Source organism: Marmota marmota, unplaced genomic scaffold (assembly GCF_001458135.2).
Source record: "Marmota marmota marmota unplaced genomic scaffold, marMar, whole genome shotgun sequence".
In the NCBI taxonomy this organism is placed as follows: Eukaryota; Metazoa; Chordata; class Mammalia; order Rodentia; family Sciuridae; genus Marmota; species Marmota marmota.
This window is the reverse complement of record NW_025999982.1, coordinates 642,044-656,499: the sequence shown is the minus strand read 5'-3', so window position 1 is coordinate 656,499 and position 14,456 is coordinate 642,044. Positions and strand designations below refer to the sequence as shown.

The 14,456-nt window shown below is 48.0% G+C and overlaps 1 protein-coding gene across 2 annotated transcripts in view; it reads left to right on the top strand.

The window, feature by feature from the left end:
- Atf6b (activating transcription factor 6 beta) overlaps nucleotides 1–11,244 on the top strand; it is a 12,031-nt gene extending 787 nt beyond the window's left edge. For both annotated transcript variants that reach the window (XM_015487489.2, XM_048805062.1), the window contains exons 2-18: nucleotides 246–325; nucleotides 454–532; nucleotides 801–892; nucleotides 1,554–1,689; nucleotides 5,328–5,413; nucleotides 5,557–5,692; nucleotides 5,779–5,910; nucleotides 6,060–6,193; nucleotides 6,973–7,158; nucleotides 7,249–7,340; nucleotides 8,536–8,715; nucleotides 8,887–8,994; nucleotides 9,188–9,269; nucleotides 9,415–9,485; nucleotides 9,679–9,790; nucleotides 9,929–10,013; nucleotides 10,544–11,244. In XM_015487489.2, the coding sequence (XP_015342975.1) occupies nucleotides 246–325; nucleotides 454–532; nucleotides 801–892; nucleotides 1,554–1,689; nucleotides 5,328–5,413; nucleotides 5,557–5,692; nucleotides 5,779–5,910; nucleotides 6,060–6,193; nucleotides 6,973–7,158; nucleotides 7,249–7,340; nucleotides 8,536–8,715; nucleotides 8,887–8,994; nucleotides 9,188–9,269; nucleotides 9,415–9,485; nucleotides 9,679–9,790; nucleotides 9,929–10,013; nucleotides 10,544–10,773 (2,021 nt within the window). In that variant the 3' untranslated portion in view covers nucleotides 10,774–11,244. The remainder of the gene's footprint in view (nucleotides 1–245; nucleotides 326–453; nucleotides 533–800; nucleotides 893–1,553; nucleotides 1,690–5,327; nucleotides 5,414–5,556; nucleotides 5,693–5,778; nucleotides 5,911–6,059; nucleotides 6,194–6,972; nucleotides 7,159–7,248; nucleotides 7,341–8,535; nucleotides 8,716–8,886; nucleotides 8,995–9,187; nucleotides 9,270–9,414; nucleotides 9,486–9,678; nucleotides 9,791–9,928; nucleotides 10,014–10,543) is intronic.
- Nucleotides 11,245–14,456: the final 3,212 nt, after the last annotated feature.

The window sequence follows — 14,456 nt, the reverse complement described above, 5'->3', positions numbered from 1 at the left end:
GGGGGGGGGGGGTCGTGGTTTCCGGAGATGAAGGAGTTGGGGAAGACCTCCGCTCCCAACGGGAATGTCGAGTTGTTCCGGGGTTGGGGGAAGGAGGGGCTGAAGTTCTTTGGCTGTATCACTTTTCAAGTGGGCGGGCTGTGGGTCTGGCCAGGCAGAGCCAATGAGGGATGGGGCGGGGGCTTGTGTGCGATCGGTAGGTTGGGCGGTTGGACGACCCTCCTGACACTCCGCACTGCTTGTAGACAGCCCTTTGTATACTGGCCTGGATGAAGTGGCCGAGGAGCCGACGCAGCTTTTCCGTTGCGTGGAGCAGGATGTCCCGGTATTGCTCCCCTAACCTTTCTCTAACCCTTGGTGGGTGGGAGTGGACCCAGAATTATGACTTGTTTCAAGACCAGAGTCATCTCTATTTTCTTACATTCCTTCTCTGTGATATCCCCCTTTATTCAGTTTGACAGCAGCTCCCTGGATGTGGGGATGGATGCCAGTCCCCCTGAGCCCCCATGGGACCCACTGCCTATCTTTCCAGGTAAGATAGTCTTTGTGGTTGCTTCAGCCTTCCAGAATCCCTTATCTTCCTACTGTTTTCTAGAAACTATGTCATCCCCTGAGTCCTCACACCTCCTCCCCATAAGTGCCTCTGCACTCTTTTTTCCTTTGATCCTTTCTGTGTGTTCCTTCCTCCATGCTCTTGTGGAGATATCTCTACCACCTCCCCACCTGCCATGTCCCTCAACACTTTTTAGACTCTTCTCAGGCTTTGCTTCCTGGTTATTATCTAATCCCTTTTCCTCCAGATCTTCAGGTGAAGTCTGAGCCATCCTCCCCCTGCTCTTCCTCCTCCCTCAGCTCCGAATCATCACATCTTTCCACCGAGCCCTCCAGCCAGGTGAGAGAACAGTCTTCCTACTCTGTGTTGCAGGGACTTTTCTCCATTCCCTTTACCCATGGATGCTGAGGAAATGATTTGCTCTGAGTCATGAAGTGGAGGGAGGTGTCTTCTTCTGCCTCTGCATTTTCCATATTCCTTTCTAGTTGTCTAGAAGTGAAAATGGAGTCTTTTTATATACAGAGATATGTGGCAGCAGTGATGTGGGGCTGGGAAGAAGAGAGGTGTTACTGCTGAGAATTCTGGAGCTATTCTTGCCCAAGTTGTCTACTGTATAGCAATATTCCAAATCATGAAATTTTTTTTTTTTTTTTTTTTTTTTAAATATTTATTTTAGTTTTCGGCGGACACAACATCTTTGTTTGTATGTGGTGCTGAGGATCGAACCCGGGCCGCACGCATGCCAGGCGAGCGTGCTACCGCTTGAGCCACATCCCCAGCCCCCAAATCATGAAATTTTATCAGCCTTCCCAGGAAGAAAGTAGAAAGAAAAAGCAAAGGACAAGAGACAGCTTAGAGAGATGCTCAGTACCATTCAGACCACAATAATTGTCAGATAATTGACAAGCTCTAAAACTTCTGTTTTTGCTCTTACTCTCAACACCTTCCTTGTTTTCTTTCCTCTTTTCTGCTTCCCTGTTCCACCCCGATTTTCATCTAGGTCCCTGGAGTAGGGGAAGTTCTGCCTGTGAAGACAGAGTCTTTAGCACCCCCACTATGCCTCCTGGGAGATGATTCAACTTCCCCATTTGAAACTGTCCAGATTACCGTGGGCTCCACCTCTGATGATCCCTCAGGTAATAACAACCTGCCACTGAGGGGCATGGTAGCCCATGCCTGTAATCTCAGTTACTTGGGAGGCTGAGGCAGGAAGATCACAAGTTTAAGGCTAGACTCAGCAACTTAGGGAGACACTATCTCAAAATAAAAAGAACTGTGGATATAGCTCAGCAGTAGAGTACTTACCTAGTGTATATGAAGCCCTGGGTTCCATCCCCAGCTTGGTAAAAGCAGGAGGAGTAGGGGGCAGCTGCCATAGTTTTGGGGCTTTACCAAGGTAGTCTACTTCTGTGTATGTGTAAAGATAGAAGAGTGGGTGTAGGCAATAGGACAGGAACGACAAGGTGGGGTGGGAAAATAGCAGGTAGCAAGGAAAAGGGCCAGGAATGAAAGGGAAAATTTTCAGAAACTGAAGCAAAGGTGTTGATATCGATGATTTCTCTTTTTCTTGTTCTTAGTGTCCTGTTGTATTATTCAACTTACCATTAATTTGCATTTTAAAAAACTGTGGACAATTTAGGACATATTTATTTGTGTTATTTTTACCCCAACTGTTTTATTTTTATTTTTTTGAGCTGAAGTCTCGCTGTGTTGCCCAAGCAAACCTTGAACTCCTGGCCCCAAGCAATCCTCCTGCCTCAGCCTCCAGAGCACCATTCTACCCATCTTCTTCCAATATTTAATTATAAAAATTTTCAAACATACAGAAAGGTTGGAATAGCATATATCTAACCCCTAGATTCTACAGTTAACCTCATTTGTGCTTTTTTTGTGTGTGATTTTTAAGTTTATTATTCAAAAGCACATTTAGCAAATATTTATCGAGTACCTAATTCATACTAGATACTGGACAGCATGTTGGGAAAGCAAAGATGAAAAAGATGTGACCACCACACTGACTTAAGAGTTCTGTAATATAGTAGAGAGAAAGACAAATATGAGTCAGTATAGCTGTGGTCATTCCAGCATAAAGATCTTTGGATGGTAGGAGGAAAGTTCATGAGAGAGGGCTGCTTAACCGGAATGGGGCTGGATGTGGGACTTGCTCCTGAAGAAAGGTTTCCTGAGCTGAGATTTTGTTTTGTTTTACTTTATCCTTTTTTGTTGTTTTGGTTTTTAATGGACGTAAATTAATGGACATAAATTATTTATGGAGTATAGTATAATACATGTATATAATGTATAATGATCAGATCAGGGTAGTTAGCATTTTTTTTTTTTTTAAAGAGAAAGGAGAGAGAGAGAGAGAATTTTTTTTTAATTTATTTTTTAGTTTTTGGCGGACACAACATCTTTGTTTGTATGTGGTGCTGAGGATCGAACCCAGGCCGCACGCATGCCAGGCTTGAGCCACATCTCCAGCCTGTAGTTAGCATTTTCATCTCCTCAGATATTATCATTTTCATGTTTGGGAACTGATCTGAGTTTTGAAGGACAGATGGAAATAAACCAGATGGATGAGAGGGTTGACTTGTGAGTATTTGAGGACCCTGCAGCTCTTTGGAGTGGATATAAGTAAGGTGAAGACCTACAGAGGCTAGCGGACCAAGTGGGCAAGGGGCCTCTTGTTCAAAGGCAGTTGGGAGCCTTTGAACAACTAAGTGAGGGGGAAGGCATAGGATTATAAAGATGTCTCTGGGGCCTGGAGACATAGCTCAGTTGGTAGAGTGCTTGCCTCACATGTACAAGGCCCTGGGTTCAATCCCCAGCACCACAAAAATAAATAAATAAATAAATAAAAGTAAAATAAAGAGGAATGGATTGTAGAGAGGAAGACTATAGTGAGATGGACTAAGGAAGAAACTCATGCCATTAATCAAGAGAAAACTTTCCAATGCTGAGAAGAAGACAGATTTGAGAAAGAATGAAATGAAAGGGATGAACTTCAGTGATCCTTGGCATTGAAGAGAGGTAGGATTCAAAGAGGGTGCCTCGGTTTCTGACTTGCCGGGTTACAGTGCTTGAGGGTACTGTTTGCAGGATGGAGACTGCAAAGGCAGGAATCCTCTGGTCAAGGAAGATGATACTACACTTGATCTTGGCCAAGAAGCCATCAGGGAAGAGGATTAATTCAATGTTGGACATGATGACTTTTTAGTTCAAAGTGCCATTTGCCTGGTTGAACTCCAACAAGAAGCTGGAGAGCAAGGGAGTCCACTGCTGCAATCCATTTAGATTTTCTTCCTGGACCTCAGCAGTTCAAGGAAGGGTAGAGAGTAGTTTAGAGAGACAAACAGATCATATCTAGCAGACTATTAAATGTTACAAATAGGGCACACACAATAAGAATTGAAAGACTTTTAGCAACAAAGATTGTCTGTGACTTGGTAAAGCACATTGTTATTAAAGTCAGATTCTTCCCTATTTTTTAGGTATTTTCAAGGTCCTATACTTTATCCATTACTATGATAGGAGCATAGTCCCAGCATTTGGAGAGCTTTATGAGGGCTATAGCACACAAATAATAGTGGTCACCTCATGGATTCAGGTGGTACATACTTGTAATCCCAGATACTTGCGGGCACTAAGGGAAGAGGATCCCAAGTTCTAGGCCAGCTTGGGCACCTTAGCAAGATTCTGTGTCAAAGTAAAAAAAAATTTAAAAAGGACTGGGAAGTAGCTCAGAGGTAAAGCACCCCTGGGTTTAATTCTCAATGCCAAAAATAATAACAGCAGCAGAAATAATAATGATAGCAGTGATCTCTGAGGAGGGACGTTGGGTGGGTAGGAGACAGAGAAGGGAAGGAAATTTAATTTTCACTGAATTCCTCTTTGTTCTTTTGGAATGTATATCATATGACTATTAAGTATCCAAAATATAAATTGTAAACTTTAAATAGCAGTATTAGCAATCATAATTTACCAGCAGCAAATAAGTGGTGTGAACAGAGGTAGTGGTGAACTGTTGCCCTTTGACCTGAATCTGGGTTTCATTTAAGCCATGTGGGTCCTACATTTGTTTTCCTGGAGTTATCAACAAAATATGAAGAGATTTAACAGAAGCTATGGAGGCTCAGAAGTGCCTGAGGCTTTGTAATTTAGTGGCTGGGAAGCTAACAGATATCAAAAGGGAACTAGTATGAAGGAAAAGCAGTGAGCCTCATTTAAGGCCAGTTGAATTTGGGTACATGGGGGCATGAAGATGTAAGTGACCAGAAGTCAGCTTGCAAGTCAGGATTGGGTGCAAGTGATAGATCACTTGCAAGCTGGGTAGTTCTTAGCGTGGGAGGTACTCTAGGCCAGGTTGGGTGGAAATACGGCAAGACAGGAACATGGGCCATGTAAATATTGGAGACTCTGTTTGGGTCTCTGCTATGTGAATGAACAAGATTTGTGAAAAAGAAAGAGGGAATAGCAAGAACAGCCTTGAGGAAAACTAGCAGTAATAAGAAAAATTAGAGAAACTACTGAAGGAGAAAGAGTACTGAAGAAAGGTAGAAGACGAATCATCAGGGTAGCAGCTTCTGGCCCCTTCTGAATTGCCTGCCTCTGGCCAGAGTAGTATCATAGGTAGAACAAGAAATAACTCATTTCTCCATCTGAACCCTCTTCCACTTCCTCTTCAATATTTACCAGATAATATTAGGTAAATTTATTTCTTTTCTTTTTATTTTATTTAAGTTTATTGCTTTTATTTCTTCCTGCAACCCCACAGATATCCAAACCAAGGTAGAACCAGTCTCTCCATCTTCTTCTGTTAACTCTGAGGCTTCACTGCTGTCGGCAGACTCCCCCAGCCAGGTAAGTATAACTTCCCTTCCTCCTGGAGCTCCTCTGAGCCCTTCCTGCTTCATGGCTGTGAGAGCTTTTCTCTCTTCAGCTCTTTCTTCTTGACATATCTGATACTCCTCCTGACTAACATCTCTCTGGACTGCCCCACATAGGCTTTTATAGGAGAGGAGGTGCTGGAAGTGAAGACAGAGTCCCCATCCCCTTCAGGGTGCCTCCTATGGGATGTTCCAGCCCCCTCACTTGGAGCTGTCCAGATCAGCATGGGTCCATCCCCTGATAGTTCCTCAGGTAATGGGGCCTCTTGACCCCTGGGGTCCTTGGTAAGAGGCCCACAGTCCTGAAATTCCATCTTCCTCTCTTTCACCTTCCTTTAGGCAAAACCCCACCCACAAGGAAGCCACCACTGCAGCCCAAACCTGTGGTGCTAACCACCGTCCAGATGCCACCCAGAGCCGTGCCTCCTAGCACCACTGTCCTTCTACAACCTCTTGTCCAGCCACCCGCAGGTACCAAAGAGGGAGGAGGCAGGCTGGATTGACCTGGTCAGAGAGCTCCCAGCCATGGAAGCACCCAGTCCTTGGGTGCTTTGGTGCAGGGATAGACAGAGGACCCCATGTAACTCATAGCTCTCTGACCTCCTGTTCACTTGCCCCAGTGTCCCCAGTTGTCCTCATCCAAGGTGCTATTCGAGTCCAGCCTGAAGGGCCAGCCCCCACTGTTCCACGGCCTGAGAGGAAAAGCATTGTTCCAGCTCCTATGCCTGGGAACTCTTGCCCGCCTGAAGTGGATGTAAGTATTGGGAAGAAGAGGAGTAGAGCTAGTGATACAAAGGGACGAGAGAGAGGGGGCTAGGGTTGTGACTTAGTGGTAGAGTGCTCACCTAGCATGCATGAAGCCCTGGGTATGATCCTCAGCACCACATAAAAACTTAAAACTAAAAAATATATATTTTTTTTTAAAGGAAAAGGAAAGAAAGGGATGAGGGAGGACTGGGGATGTAGCTTAGATGGTAGAATGCTTGCCTTGCATGCACAGGCCCTGGGTTCAATCCCCAGTACCCTGCCCCCACCCCACCACACACACACACACACACACACACACACACACACACGGTGATAAGGGAAGTCTCTCTTGGAGAGAATGGTGGATGAGGAGGGAGTTAAGATATGGGAGCAGAAAGTGAAGATGTAGACCTATAGATGATCCTGGAGGTCAGAGTGCAAGGCTAAACTTTGTGCAAGTGCAAGGCTAAACTTGGTCTCTGTAAACAAGGGCTGGGAAGAAGGAAGGCCCACCAAGTAAAGAGGTTTTACCAGGATGGAGGAAATTCTTCCTGCAGTCTAATTTCTCCCTCCTCTGAGTGACAGAGGGAATAGGGAATGGTTGAGAGAAGGGTTCCTTCCCTGGAATGTTTTAGTAGAGGAGGAAGCCCCTCTAGCTGAGGAGGTGGAAGGTAGGAACGGCCCTTGGGAGATTTGTGTAGTTAGTCCCTGAGGCCTAGGGCCATTGGTCCCCCTTTCCAGTTCATCTATCATTTTCTTTTTGCCTCCTCCTCTCTGGGTGCCTAGGCAAAGTTGCTGAAGCGACAGCAACGAATGATCAAGAACAGGGAGTCTGCCTGCCAGTCCCGTAGGAAGAAGAAAGAGTATCTGCAGGGGCTGGAAGCGAGGCTGCAGGCAGTGCTGGCAGACAACCAGCAGCTGCGTAGGGAGAATGCTGCCCTCCGGCGGCGGCTGGAGGCCCTGCTGGCTGAGGTCAGACTGGACTGTCCTTGGGAGATGGGTTGCAACACAGGCTCCACGCGATGACATCCTGTCTCTTTTGCTTCCCCTTCTGCACCTTAGAACAGCGAGCTCAAGTTAGGATCTGGAAACAGGAAGGTGGTCTGCATCATGGTCTTCCTTCTCTTTATTGCCTTCAACTTTGGACCTGTCAGGTGAGACCCTACTCATTTCCCTAGAACCCTCTGGGTGGAGCTGACCCTCACAACTGTCAGATTGCCTGCTTTGGCCAAGTCTGTTTCCTTCCACTTGTACACAAACAGTTCTGGTGTCCTCAGCAATGGTGGTATATCCAGCAGTCTTTTTGCTCCACTGTTTCCTTCATGGATGGCACATTGTACAATAGATAGATGTTGGTGATAATGTTGATAAAAATAATCCATATTGAACTGGGAATGTAGTTCAATGGGTAGAGTACTTGCCTGAGATGTTCAGAGTTCTGGATTTGATCCCTATTAACCACCAAACAAACAAACAAACAAAACAGTGACTGTTAAGGGCTTACTGAGTTCTAGGCTCAAGGCTAAGCATTCTTTTTCTTGTTTTCTGGACCTATGAGGTAAAGATGGTTCCTATTCCCATCTTAAGATGAAGTGACTTGGTCTTACTGGAATCCAGGCAATCTGACTACAAAGCCTTTACTCTTTATTTTTGGTACCAGGGATTGAACCCAGGGGTACTTAACCACTGAACCACATCCCTAGCCCCTAGACAGGGTCTTGCTAAGTTGTTGAGGGCATTGCTAAGTTGCTGAGGCTGGCCTCAAACTTGTGATCCTCCTGCCTCAGCCTCCTGAGCCATTAGGATTACAGGCATGCGCCACATCTGGCAAGCCCTTACTGTTTTTTAGTTGTAGACAGACATAATACCTTTATTTAATTTATTTGTTTTTATATGGTACTGGGGAATGAACCCAGTGCCTCATATGTGCTAGGCAAGCATTCTACCACTGAGCTACAACCCTAGCCACAAGCCCTTACTCTTTTTTTAAATATTTTATTATTATTATTATTTTAGTTGTACATAGACACAATATCTTTATTTTATTTTTATGTGGTGCTGAGGATCGAACCCAGGGACTTGTGCATGCTAGGCGAGCGCTCTACCGCTGAACCACAACCCTAGCCCTCAAGCCCTTACTCTTTTTTTTTTTAATATATATATTTTTTACTTATAGTTGGACATTTACTTATTTATTTTTTGTGGTGCTGAGGATCAAACCCAGTGCCTCACATGTGCTAGATGAGCGCTCTACCGTTGAGCCACAACTCCAGCTCCAAGCCCTTACTCTTAAGTAGATACTTGATAAGCTGGACTTCTTTATCCTGCTCTTTCCTTCTTTGTCCATAGTATCAGTGAGCCTCCTCCAGCTCCCGTCTCTCCTCGGATGAGCGGGGAGGAGCCTCGACCCCAGAGACACTTGCTGGAGTTCTCAGAGCATGAGCCAGTTCATGGAGTTGAACCCCTCCAGGGATCCTCCCAGGCCCCTGAGGAGCTGCAGCCTAGCTCAAAAGGCTTGCCCAGTTTCAGGTAAGGAGAAAGAAGCTGCATCTCCTTTGTGGGTGTAAGCAAGTATTCTCCCTAAAAGCACTTTTGCGTGAAGAGGGAGCCGAAGCTACTCTCCTGCCACTGGCACCTTCCTCGTTGATGTGGGTGTAATGGGAAGTCTCTGATGGCTGCTTCATCCATGCCTCACTCCAGGAACCTGACAGCCTTCCCTGGGGGTGCCAAGGAACTACTACTGAGAGACCTAGACCAGCTGTTTCTCTCCTCTGACTGTCGGCACTTCAACCGAACCGAATCCCTAAGGTATGGGAGAGTCAGGGCTAGGCTCTGACTATAGAGAGATGCTAAGCTCAGAGGCCCTCCACGTCCTGGTTCTCCTCATGTACTGAAGCACCAGCTCCCCTGCCTTATCTTCTCACTCCTGTGTGCAGGACAGAAAAGCATCTAGGGCATCTAGGCCTGGCCCAGACATGTTTACCCTGCTGTGCTTCTCTAGGCTTGCCGATGAGCTGAGTGGCTGGGTCCAGCGCCATGAGAGGGGCCGGCGGAAGGTCCCTCAGAAAACCCAGGAGAGACAGGTAGGATGGGTAAGATTGTTCAAGGAGGCCACTTGAAGAAAAGGGCTAACTGTTCTGGGGAGACATCTTGTTGTGGAGGTTTCAGGAATTGTTTGGGGAAGTGGAGGAATGGGCGTGAGATGGGGGCCACCTGTTCTTCTTCTAGAAGTCTCAGCTACGGAAGAAGTCACTTCCAGTTAAGGCAGTCCCCACCCAACCTCCTGACCTCCCAGAAAGGTGAGTACTGGAGTGCTTATTAAGTGAGGTTCTACTCTAAAGAGCCATACTGTGCTTGTCAGCATTGTCACCAAAGAGATTATCCCCCACTTATCCTCTGAGGTCTCTGTCTCTCATACTCTTTCATCCTGGCCCAGTGGGAAGTGGGCATTGGGTTTAACTCCTCCCAAATCCTGTTTCCCCACCTGCCTAGGGATTCTGTGGGCCAACTGCAGATTTATCGACACCCAGATCGTTCACAGCCAGAGTTCCTGGATGCGATTGACCGCCGGGAAGATACATTTTATGTTGTCTCTTTCCGAAGGGTAAGTACTCCTGCCCCTGTCTGTCATCCCAGACTCTCTAGCAACCTGTCTTCAATGGGAAGATAAAGAGTAAAGCTGGAGTGCCTGTTTTCTGGCATCTTTTCTTCCACCTCCCAGCCTGGCCCCTCTGTTCCCTAGGACCACTTGCTGCTACCAGCAATCAGCCACAACAAGACCTCTCGGCCCAAGATGTCCCTGGTGATGCCTGCCATGGCCCCCAATGGTAATTCTTTCCCTCTGGGATGTAGGGAGGGGTCCTGAAACCAAGGAAGGAGGAAGTTCTGGTAGGGAGATCCAGCAGGGCAGCTGAGGGAGAAGGGAAGAAGAGTGGGACATTGAGAGATGCTAAGCTCAGAGGTGAGAAGAAGCAGGAAGTAAGTGGAGAGAAAATCAAAACTCAGAAGATTATAATGGGAGGAAGCTAAGGGTGGGTGCTCCTTGGTGAAGGTGCTTGGGCAGGTGGCTGGGCAGAGGGCATGGGCTGGGAACCTGCTAGACTCATGTCCTTTTTTTCCTCTTGACATCCTCTCTTTTATGACCCCCTCCCCCATCGATATCATTTTCTTTTCCTACCCCTTTCCTCCTCCCTGCACCAAACTCCATCCCTGCCATCCCGTTTCACCCCTGTTATGGGTCCACCTCTGTACCATTGCCTTTTCCTTTCCTCCCTACTCACCATAACTTTTCTGACCACACCTCTGCCCCGCATTTGCCTCCCCTTTCTCCTCTTTCCTGACTCTCCCCTTCTCACAGAGACCCTATCAGGCCGGGGGGCCCCAGGGGACTATGAGGAAATGATGCAGATCGAGTGTGAGGTCATGGACACCAGGGTGATTCACATCAAGACCTCCACGGTGCCCCCCTCGCTCCGAAAACAGCCGTCCCCAACCTCGGGCAATGCCACAGGTGGCCCCTTGCCAGCTTCTGCAGCCAGCCAGGCCCACCAGGCCTCCCACCAGCCCCTCTACCTCAATCATCCCTGACCTCTGTAACTCACACTAAGAATTGGGGGTGGGGTGGGGGGTACAGTGTGACCAATTGGGACTGTTTCAAATTCCCCTGATCCCTGGGTTTGGCGGCAGCTGGTAAATGAAAGACAGGGTATGGGGGCTAAGCACTTATTTGGGGGCTGGGTGGTTCATCTCTCTTCTCACCCCACTTCAGAATATAGGGCTTCTCTCATTCCCATGAACCCCTAGTCCCTGCTTCTTTCTCTGAGAGTATTGAGTGATGTTCAGTTTTGGGGTGGGTGGGCTGCTGCATATTCTGTTCTTTTGTTTCTCTCTTTGAGGGTACAAGTGGGAATTTAGTCCCCAGGTGGGACAAGGGACATTTTTACATTTTGGAGCTAGTTACTGGGAGTAAAGGAAGGTTGGTAGAGGGAGATTAGATTTATGTGTGTGCATATCTTCTTTTTTGTTATTAAATAAACAACTTGGAGGGAGTTGAAGGAATGATGATTGCCTTCCTGGCTCATGATGGGGAGTTTTGGGAAAAGTGGCTTCTGTAGAGCCAGCATCACAAAACCAAGCACTGAAGACACTGCTGGTGGTGGGGTGGGTGTGGGATCACAGACCTCATGTCATCCCCTTGCCCCACCCTTGTAACTCTGGGGTATGTCTGTGTCTCGCAGGGATGTCTATGGCGTGACAGACTAGAGGATGCAGATCCCTGGAATGTGTCTGAGTAAACAGGAAGGACAGGGGGCCCCACACCCTTCAGGGTCCCCTGCTCTCCAGCAGGTTCTCCCTCCCTCCCCTTGCTTTCCAGGATGAGCAGCTCACACAAACAACAGGAGCTGGGGCCAGAGGGCCCTGAGCCCAGGAAGGAGGGGCCACATTGGAGAAAGGGGTGCTATTTGGGAGGAAAGGGGCATGTTTCTGGCATCCTCTTAGCCCTAAACCAGAGGGACTGGGATCTGAGGGTTCAGATGAGGGGGTTGGTGGGGAGGTCGGGCAGAAAAGACTGTGTATTCTAATTAGGAGGAGGGACAAAGTGAGGAGTTGAGTCTGAGCCCAACTTGAAGAAATCCCCCTCCAGCTGCCCCTGTCCAGCAGTGCCTCAGGCCTGACCCTGCAGGAGTGTCCTGGGTCAGCTGGAGGGTGTGAGCTGGGCTTGGGCTCCACGCCCAGATGACTGGACAGGGGCTGCCTGGGCCATAAGCCCAGGCCTGAAGGAGGGAGGAAGAACCTCACGTGTCCAGCCAGGCTCTCCCTCCTCCCTACCACCCGCCCATACTGTGTTTGGGGTGAAAACAGAGTGGATAACTATGGCAACCTGGAACGGGGGCTCCCAGGAACTAGACCTCTCCTCCCTCCAGAGGGCAGCCCTGGTCCTCAGCTGTGCTTCCTGCACCAGGGTCCCTAGAGCCTTATCAAGCCCTACAGAGGCAGTAAGTTCCATGGGAACCAGGATTTTGGAAGTAGATCACCTGAGTTGGGCTCCTCCGCTTTGCCTTTTATTAGTGGATGTCCTAAAACACTGTCCTCAGGGTCCTCATCTGAGAGATGTGATACTCCTACCTACATCTTCTGGTGGGGTGAGGATGAAAGATGATATTTTCAGTGTTCACTCCATAGTAGACACACCGTTCCCTCAGGCCTTACTTCTTTCTCTCCCCATTTACATTGCCTTTCCCCCCTCTATTCTCATTTTATCCCGTCTGGGTCCATCACTGTTCAACTGTCCTACAGCTCCTCCTCCTTCCTGACTCCAGTTGGAGAAAGTGCTTCAAGCACTGGCATCTCATGCTGGAGGCTATAGGATGGGGCATGCTGCCCCTCCACTAAGTGGCCAAGGATAGCTGGCATTCTGGTGTGAACCAGGCCTCATACCTCTTGGCTGAGGGAGTGGAGTAGCAGGGAGGATGGAGAACTGTGGAGACTGGGTATGCCTGGGGTGGGGGTGAAGGCAGGCTCCTGGCTGCTGCCCTCCAAGCCCATGTGGGTTTCCATTTCCTTTGTCCACAGCCCCTTCCAAGGCTACCTCAGCATGCCAGGCCACTGTCACTCCTGCACTTCATTGCTCCCTTCCTGTCTTAGTCCCTCTTGATCAGTTTTGCTTTTTGGGGCTACCACCTCCTGCTTCCTCCCTCTGGATCCCCACCTTTTGTTCTCTGTGGTCCCTGACTCCCTGACACCATTGTCCCTCCCTTCCTCTTTTCTCTGCTTCTTTCTTGCCTCCCTTTTTTTTTTTTTTTTTTTGGCCCTCCACCGCAGCACAAATTATCACATCTTTTGACCCTTTATTCCTGTTTTGTTTTTTGTTTTGCATTTTGTTTTTCCCCTTCTCTCCCTCTGCTTCACTGTCTTTCTTCCTCTTATTTTTTCTTGGTCTTCTGGTCTCCTGCTGCTGACCCCGTGCATGCCTCCTCCCTTTTTCATGCCACCCCCCCATTTCCCTTTCCACTCCTTTGTCCACATTCCTTGCCCCTTTCCATTACTTCCTCTCTTCTCCCCCGCTGCAGTCTTCTCCTCCCCCCTTCTCTCTTCACTTTCCCGCTCCAGTCCTCTGTCCTCTTCCCAGCTGTGGGGGCCAGGACTGGGGAGCCTAATGTTTGCCTCATCGTTCTGCTATGGCTTCTCGATACAGCACATCTGGATTCCGGGGCCCAGATGTGTGGTTGCCACAGCGACCTCAGTCCCTCTGGTAAATACAGGCGCCCACCCGCCCCAGAGCAGAGAACAAAACAATTGTGTGACTTTCTTTTGTCACGGGATAGAAATGTCTTCCCTCCTCCCTTCTCCCCACACCCATGTCTCTGGGCAAAGGAAGTTTTAAGGGTCCAGACCCTTCTTTCCATGACTCTCTAGCCCCCTGTTCATCCTTGGCCTCTTAGTTCTCTCCCATCTCAGGCTGTTTTCTATATTCCCATCCTCATCTCCCAGCCTTCAATTCCCTGTAATAAATGTTGGACATCCTACCCCATATGCAATTTAGGCAGTTTCTTCTCCCTGAATCTATACAATAACTGGATACAGAAAGAAGTTTTAAAAATCCAGCTTCTTTACGCTTTCTTCCGCAAGTTCTTCAAGAAGCTACTTTGCTTGTTTCTGTTTTCAACCCCTTCCTTTCCTGGAGCTGTTGGGGAAGGGGGAGAGAATGTAGGCTTTGGAATCAGAAAACTGGGGTGAGGCCCACTTTCACTACTAGCAAATTCTCTTGGACAAGCCACATAATGTCTATGAGCCTCCATTTCCTCATCTACAAAGTGGGATTCATAAAATGCCTGTGTAGGAAGCTGCTTTGTAAACGGAAGCCCAGTACAAATGTTTCCTATCTTTCCTTCTCTGGGACTGATTCCTTGGCTCACAGCCTCCTTGGCCTCCCTTCTTCGTTTCCTTCTCTGTCCTTCAAGCCCTTGCCCTCAATTGCCCTTCCTTTTCTTTCTCTTCTCTTTTCCCTTTTCTTCTATGTATATCTTTTATTCTATAACCTCCTGAGGTCAGGACAGAAACTTGGAGGATCATTCAAGGATGGAGGCTCAGAGCTGAAGATACCAGCTGAAGACCTTGAGAACAGTCAGAGCACACGGACAGTTTTGGAAAACACCATGACCTCTCCACCTACCACCCAGGACACCTCAGTGAAGCCAACCCAACACCTGACCAGAGGGCTTCCCTGCCCTCACACCTGTGGTTCCCTGCCAAACACTTGCTCCCCAGAG